Source organism: Cibotium barometz, chromosome 64 (assembly GCF_041138505.1).
Source record: "Cibotium barometz isolate CiBa-2024 chromosome 64, ASM4113850v1, whole genome shotgun sequence".
In the NCBI taxonomy this organism is placed as follows: Eukaryota; Viridiplantae; Streptophyta; class Polypodiopsida; order Cyatheales; family Cibotiaceae; genus Cibotium; species Cibotium barometz.
In genome coordinates, this window is record NC_141109.1 from 30,705,712 (window position 1) to 30,713,919 (window position 8,208).

The 8,208-nt window shown below is 39.5% G+C and overlaps 1 protein-coding gene across 1 annotated transcript; it reads left to right on the forward strand.

The window, feature by feature from the left end:
- The first annotated feature begins 2,107 nt into the window (after window positions 1-2,107).
- On the forward strand, window positions 2,108-4,403 carry LOC147603520 (uncharacterized). The gene is made up of 2 exons (XM_086796905.1): window positions 2,108-2,631; window positions 3,106-4,403. The coding sequence occupies exons 1-2, from the start codon at window positions 2,398-2,400 to the stop codon at window positions 3,715-3,717; spliced, it is 846 nt and encodes a 281-aa protein (XP_086653031.1). The 5' UTR covers window positions 2,108-2,397; the 3' UTR covers window positions 3,718-4,403.
- The last annotated feature ends 3,805 nt before the right edge of the window (window positions 4,404-8,208 follow it).

The following is an 8,208-nucleotide window of genomic DNA, read 5'->3' on the forward strand; positions in this document are numbered from 1 at the left end:
GAGAGATCCCATGTTCAAGTCCTAGTCCTTGAACTTTCGTGCCCTCAAATCAATCATATGTGTTCAATTGGATTGGCTATGACATTTAAAGCATCATCTCTCTCTCTCTCTCTCTCTCTCTCTCTCTCTCTCATCATTTATTCTTTAAAATTGAAATATTTTGTAGTATAATATTGATTTCTTCAGTTGAAAAAGATTGTAAAGATATATCTAGTGATATGATTTAAGCAAGCACTTTATGAGTATAAAAAGAAAGTATGACATGGTTTTCTGAGCCTCCTCAAGAAAAGGACAGATGTTTGATTTCTTTCAAGATATTGAATGGGATTATATAGTCTGGACATGAGAAGTAGAAGTTACTATGATGATGGTGAGAGGTTGGGCTAGAAGATGCAAGGACAAGATAGCCTTCTCTTCTTGAGATTGATTTTTGGAGAGAGACACAATAGCTTTCTAAGGTGGGTTGACATGTAGAAGAAATAGCCATACATGATGATGGTGAGAGGTTGGAGGGGTAGGTGGAAGGATTCATGATATAGTGATGGCAATTTAACAAGGGAGGTAACCTGCACGAACTTATAAGACAAGCAAATATTTTCTAATATTTCAAGAATCAAAACATTGGGTAAAGGATGGATTGGACCGTCAAAAGTTCAAACTATCAATTGGAAAAATGTTCCCATACTTTATACATAGAGGAAAAATTTGGTCGAATCCAAAATTTGTAATGGATTGAAATATCTTTTTTTAGAAAATGTAAAAATGTTATTGTTTGCGATATTAGGTTTGTGTAGCAACCATACCAATCTAAACATGGTGTTTTTTTTAAAAAAAAAAGAGCAATCGTCAAAGTGGGTTTGAAGTTAAAGAAAGATATCCTAGAGCTACACGCATTCTTCTCAAATCCATGTTAGGATGCATGAAGGAGAAAGCACTTGTGTGACAATGTTCTAAAACTTTCAGTATATTTCACATTCTTTTGTGAGCTATATGTAACTTGGGAAACAAATGTGAAGTTGTGTATGTCTAATGTGGGCTCTATAGCACTAAAAAAACCCAAGTTTTAGCGTATTTTTCTTGATGAAAAGTTAAAATCCTAGTTGAAATTTGTTAAAGTCTTGGTTTTCAAGAGACAAAAATAACATAGTTAAGTTAAAATCCCATCGATTTTTCTAGATTTTAGTGCTAAATCCCAATTACCTTTGGGCCAATCTAAGCTGGTTTAGTTAAATGTACGAGTCCATCAAGTGTTAAGATTGGATGATTTTGTTTAAATAGCCACATTTATATATTTTCTTGATGTCACATTTAATATATTGCAGGAGCTTTGTTGTAAATGATGGCCTTAGCTAGCTGCCCCATAGGAGTGGTCGTTTCTGTCAATGTTGGTGGAAAAACGCCGTGTGCAAATTAATGATAATTTGCAACTTGTTGGTGGAACAAATTAGTGATAATTTGCAACTTGTTTTGATCGGTTGGGAATTAAGTATATTCTTCAGCAGTGGGTCACATGTACCTGGCTTTACCCCCGAAATTGCGAGAGAGGGTACATAATTCGTACATGTCACTAGGGTAGGTTCGAACCCGAGGACTCATGTGAGAGAGGCATAGGTACTAGTGCTAGGTTAAAGCCAAGGGGGGGGGGTGAGAGAGGCATAGGTACTAGTGGTAGAGGCTAAAGCCAAGGGGTTCTAGGTACTTGGGAGGGGGGGGTGTGTGTGTGTGTGAGAGAGAGAGAGAGAGAGAGAGAGAGAGAGAGAGAGAGAGACTACTCTTAGATTCCAAAATTAGTTATGTTATTGAAGACAAGAAAGGTGTGAGACTACTCTTAGATTCCAAACGTAGTTATTTTATTGAAGACAAGAAAGGAGGCAAGGTATCAAGGGCCAAAAAGGGGGTGTGATGTCAGCAACAGTGTATGTGTGTGTGTGTGTGTGTGTGTGTGATGATGATGATGATGTGTGTGTGTGTGTGTGTACTAGGCCAATGTGAATGTGTGTGTGTAGGGAAGGGGTGGTGTTCTTCATGAAAAGCATAGAGAGTTGTAAGCAAATTTAAAAAGCTTGTCCAATCTTTGGAAAAGAAAGCGTTATAAAAACACACACACACACACACACACACACACACACAGTGCACACACACATCCCACCTTGCTTTTTGTAGTGCCAGAGTGGGCACCAATTATCATCAGAACAGCACCTTCTTGTACCTGCTTTCACTGCTTCTTCCATTACTTCTAGCTCCTTCTTTCCCCCTGTCTTCACAAAGCCTCCCCCCTCAGAGCATCCATGTCCATAGCCTTCGCCCTTTTTTTCCTTCATTTATTGATATTTTTGGACTCTCATTAAGTTTTTTTTTTTGTGGGTTTCTCTTAATTCATCTCCATTTATCCCCACCATGACCCCTCAGCAGCAGCAGCAGCAGCAGCATCACGTTCTGGTGGGCGATGCTCGATCCAACGGCTGGCACGCTGCTGCAGATGGACGATCCAACGGTTGGCCCCTCGGCTTGCAACCCCTCAACCTTCGAGTAAGACCATTGGAGCATCATCTCCGCCTCTCTGATGCTGCTTCTTTCCTCATCTCCACACCCTCCATGACCTCAGAGTCCTCCTCTGATCTAGACACAGAGGTAATCCTCTCTTGTTGATTAGGCTTAATTTTTAGCATTTCTTACTTTGATTGCTTGATTAGGCTTAATATTATCCGCTTATCAATCAACCTCTGCTTTAAGTGGTTTGCAATCCTTACTTTGCACAGTGGTTTATTGGCATACATTATTAATTTGTGTATTTATTGATGTCGATTGATGTATTTACAGTGTATATTTGTCTTGTCTATGACCATGATTGTTGTTGATTAAGGATAATTCATGAAGATAATCAACATCAATTTTGCACTTTGTAGTCCTGATTATCTATGTTATTTGATTAATGTGTTACCTTCTCTTGCTGCTTAGTTTAGTATTATTACTTATGCTGAGTATTACTATTATTACCTGTACTAGTTGTATGCTGATGATTAATGTTTGCTAAATACTTTATGCCTTGCAATAGCTTCAATTATTGAGAAAATAACTACAAATTTTGCTGTTTAAATGGTGCAGTCAACAGGCTCCTTTTTTCCTGAGAAGAGCACAACATTGGGCAGCCTGATTGGCATCCATTCAAACTCACAAACTGAGCAAAATCATGCAGTGGTAGCACATCAACTACTGGAAGCAGAGAGGAGAAGAAAGAAGAGCGCGGGCCCGGGCGGGGGTGGCAGCGCCGCCGCCCGGGCCCGCTTGTGGTGCCCACTGTTGGGCTGTGGAGGGGGGGCACAGCAGGAGCCAATGGGCATGTCACCATCTCTAGCCCATCTATTGGAGGAGGAGAGGAGGGCAACGCTCTCTCAAAGGGAGACCACCAACATGGAGGAAGGATACACACAGGAATCAGAAGAAGAGGGGGGGGTTTCTATTGAAGAAAGCATGCTGCATGGAAACACCCTCTTTGACAATGAGGGGATACTGCCCCCTCGCCCATCAGGGGCCCCTTTGAGGCTCATCTTGCAACAAGCTAGCCCTAGCTCATCCTACCTCTCTGCTGATTGGAATGTCTTCAATGGGAGAAGTGCAGGCCTTCATCAACACAGTAGAGGAGACCAAGGTCCCAGCCATGGCCGCTTCCCCACCTTCTGGCCAAACCTTTGTGGTGCAAGTTTGGCCACCAGTTAATACGTTGCCCTAAAATTGTGGTATAACCTTAGGGTGTCTTTTCCTCTCTTTTTCTTGTTGCGAAGATGGTATATACCATCGCCTCAACAAGTGTGCCATCCGTCCGTCGTGTAGTCCCTAGGCATCGAACCCAGGTCCCCATAGTGGAACTCGACCATTCTACCAGCTGAACTACACGCACGTCTTTTCCTCTCTTTTTATGCTCATGAATTGCTCTCTTTTGATGCTCCTCACCATAAATACACTGCCCCCTAGCCTTTTTCTATTATTTATGCTCATAAATTGATAAATACTTATGAGCAATCTATGCTCATAAATTGCTTCCTTTTGATGCTCCTCACCATAAATACTACCCCTAGCCTTTTTCTATTTTCATGAAGTTCCTCCCCCCCCCCTCTCGCATACCGTGCTACCATAGCCACACTTGGGCAAGGAAATTTAAGGCAACTCTGCTTACCCCTTCTTTCTACCTAGGTTTAAGGCACTTTGATTTAGGCAATTCATGCAAAAGTGCTCTCATGAATTCACTTATGTTTGTACCTTTGGATGGTCACACCTAACAAAGTCTTATCAATGACAGTTGGTGACCAAAATCAATCTCGTTATGGGTTAGGGAGATGTGTGTAACCAGCTTAAAATAAACAAGAAATAAAGTTAGGCCCGTTTACACCTCTTTTTATTATCCAATGAAGTATGGTCAGAGTTTGGTTTTTTACATGCCATTTCTTGTCTAATGTGTATGGCAAGGTTAAAGTAAACAATAATCATGCTTAGGTCCTTTCTTGTCCATCAAATGGAGTTAGACCCTTTACACACACTTCTTGGAGCTAAGCCCCTTACGCACACTTCTTGGAGTTAGTTTTACACACACTTCTTGGAGTTAGTCTTGCACACACTTCTTGGAGTTAGGCCCCTTAGACACACTTCTTGGAGTTAAGCCCCTTACACGCACTTATTGGAGTTAGGCCCTTACACACTTGTCAAGTTTAACTTCTTCTTTAGAACCTTTAGAATTGTGTGGCCTAGTTAGCTATCTAATTTGATTCTAATAATTGAAATCTTGCTTGTAGAAGCTAGTGGGAATTACTTATGTTTTTTTTAAATCTTCTACATTTGAGGACTTCTTATTTCAAAGAGGAAAATCTAGTTGAATTCTAATTGGCATCCATTCATATTCACAAACTAAGCAAAATCATGCAATGGTAGCACATCAACTACTAGAAGCAGAGAGGACAAGAAGGAAGAGAATAGGTGGTGCAAGTCAAGGCCACTTGTGATGCCCATTGTTGGGCCATGGAGGATGGTCACAATAGGAGTGAATAGGTATGTCCCTATCTCTATCTCATCTCTCGGAGAGGAGGGCAACACTCTAACAAAGGGAAACCACCAACATTGAAGAAGGATACATACATGAATTAGAAGATGTTTTTTTTTTCTATTGAAGAAAGTATGAATTAGAAGAAGATGGGTTTTCTATTGTAGAAAGCATTCTTCATAGAAGCAACCCCTTTGATAATGAAGGGATATACTTCCCCATATGGAGAATCTTTTAACTCTTCTTGCCACAAACAAGCCCTATCTAGTCTTGCCTCTCTGATTGGAATGTCTTCAATGGGAGAAATGTAGGCCTTCCCATCATCACCACAATAGAGGAGGCCACAGTCCTAGCTTGGCTACTACTCCACCTTCTAGCCCAACCTTTATGGCAGCTTGAGCATAACTTTGGCCTATTAATAAGTGTTAATTCATTGGTTTAAATCTGATTGTCTTTCCTCCTCTTTTTCTTTTTCATATATTATTCTCTTTTTATACACATAAATTGCTCTTTTTTTGTAATATGAGAGAGGGTATTGAATCTTAGATGCCACTAGGTAGATTTGAACCCAACATTTATCGCTAGAGAGGCATGGGTGCTACCACTAGGGGCATAAATTGCTCTCTTTTGATGCTTGCTATAGATATTATCATTATCCCCCCTTCTTTCTCCCCATTAAGATTCAAGGCAACTTTGTTTTTTTAAAGAAGACACATAATGATATATTAGGTGTCAAGATTTGAATTCACAATCCTCCTCCTCACATGGCGTGGAACAATGATTAGGTGTCAAGATTTGAATTCACAATCCTCCTCCTCACATGGCGTGGAACAATGACCACTTCGGAAAGGGGACTTAAGGCAACTTTACTTCCCCTTCTTTCCACTTAGTTTAAGGCATTTAAGTTTAACTAATTTAAGCAAAGTTGTTCTTTCTTATTGCCATGGATTTACTTAAGTTTCTAGTTACTATTATATGGAGTCTATGGATTATAATAGGTGTGACCAAGATGGGTCTCTATTGGTTGGGAGATGTATGTAACCAACTTAAAGTAAACAATAATAAGAGTTAGGCCTTTCACACACCTCTCTTGTCCATCTAATAATAAGATGGATGATAACATGTGTGACCAATATGAGTCTCTATGAGGTGTGACTCTATGGGTTGAGAGATGTATGTAACCGACATAAAGTTAACAATAATAAGAGTTAGGCATTTCACACAGCTCTCTTATCCATCCAAATCATATTGCCTCTATAAAAGTCAAATCCCATCACGTGATCTAATCACCTCTATACCCATGAAGTATAGTAGCTAACCTGAATCTTTCATTTAAACTTCTTCTTAAGAAGCATCTTCACCTCATCAGTATAGATGACCACTAGTAAAATCCCCTTGTTAGCCTTTTTCTGATAAAGTAAGAAATCAACATTGGATATCCCAAATCCAATAGTGACAAGATACTTCCCAACCATGCCGTTGGTGTGTGGTTCAAACCATATAAGGCTTTGCACAACCCGCAAACAAAATTTGGGTGTGCCCCATGTGGATCAAGGGAAAACCATTAGGGGTTTACAAAAGACCATACCAGTATATAAACGTATATGACATGAAATCCATAAGACATAGGGACTAAAAATAAAGAGCCCATTCAACTTCTATGTTAGTGAAATTAGCCTCCTAAGTGGGGACTACTACTCCCACATTTGTTTTAATTTCTTCAACCATGTTGACTTTAGCTCTATTCTTGTGGTAACATATGTCTTCAAGGTGTCCAAGTAGGGACATTCCAACTTTGTCTTGTCTTTGTACCTACACTCCTTGAGCATATACCCAAGTCTTCCACATGTGTGCATTTTGAAGTTGTTAGATTTCCTTCGTTTATTGATTGGTTTTTGGTGAAGTAGGCACTAGTGTCAAGGTTTACAACTTCTAATCTATTTCTCCTCTTCAAGAAATGCAATCTCAATGCCTTCAAGAGTGGGTTCCTTCATGTCTTTTAAAGTAGGCATAATATTATCAAATTCAAGAGGCATGGACTTAAGTAATATAGCAATAGCATTGTTTTCCTTAACTTCTTTCTAAATAGCAGCAAGTTGAGCCAGTAGACTTGTCATCTTATTGATGTGAGATGGTAATGTATCTTCCATTTTCATGCTTAAGCTATAGAAATCAATTTTTAAGATGATCTTGCTATTGAGACCCTAGACTCCAAAGGCTTGATCCAAAATTTCCCAAGTTACTTCGGAAGAGTCAGTCCCCACATGATGGATATAACCGTTGTCTAGTCCTTGGCTAGTCCTAGGGCAATCATGGCTAGGGCTTTATCATCCTTAGTTTTTCTAGGTAAGCTCTTCATTTCTTATGGTGACCTTAGGAATTAGACCTTTGGCAATCCCCTTATCCCCTAGATCCCTTCTTTCATCAATAAAAACTTCATCTTTACTTTCCAAGTATGGAAGGCATGTCCTACAAATTTCTCAATGGGAAGTGATGTGGATGCCATTTGTGAGAGGGTCTTACCTTTGACTCAAATGTATTTTCTAGCTCTCTTACAAGGAAGAAAAGAAAGGCTCTAATTTTTCAACTACTAAAACTCTCCCGAATGCATGTTGTTACATAAAAATGCTAATAAACCAAACCCTTTATGTATAGTAGTATGGATTAGTGGCTAATTTGGGATTTGATTCATGGCCTTTTACTTACCCTAGTCAATGTACGATGTTGCTTTTACTTCCAATAAAATGAACCATAGTCCCTAAGATCATGACTAAAACCATTCCTAATGTCCATATAAAACTATAATTGGAGGTGGCCATTAGGAGAGCCAATATCCAACAAACCTCTCCACTGGCTATCTGACTCTAGTAGACTTGTGTACACTTGGATCATTGCCAGGTGGCAGTGGGAAGAGAATCAAAAGTTTAATTGCTCCAATAACCTCGATTTTTTTTCCTTTGATTAAGATTGTTAATCAAAAACAAATTCCGCTGTAGCGATCTTCACTAATTGCATTGAGTCCTTGGGATTTATTGTATCTAGAATGGGATCTCAGCAGACCCTACCAAGATTCAAGCTATCATTGAGACTGGTCGAAGCCAAAGAATGTAAGGGAAATGAGAGGACTTCTCTCTCCAAAATTGATTTATGGGAGATTACACACCATTCAATATAGA

Excerpts from the sequence above, each read along its gene's own strand:
- LOC147603520 (XM_086796905.1), top strand. The coding sequence starts at position 2,398 with ATGACCCCTCAGCAGCAGCAGCAGCAGCAGCATCACGTTCTGGTGGGC. Across the intron at positions 2,632-3,105 it reads CCTCTGATCTAGACACAGAG|TCAACAGGCTCCTTTTTTCC; the intron begins GTAATCCTCTCT and ends TAAATGGTGCAG.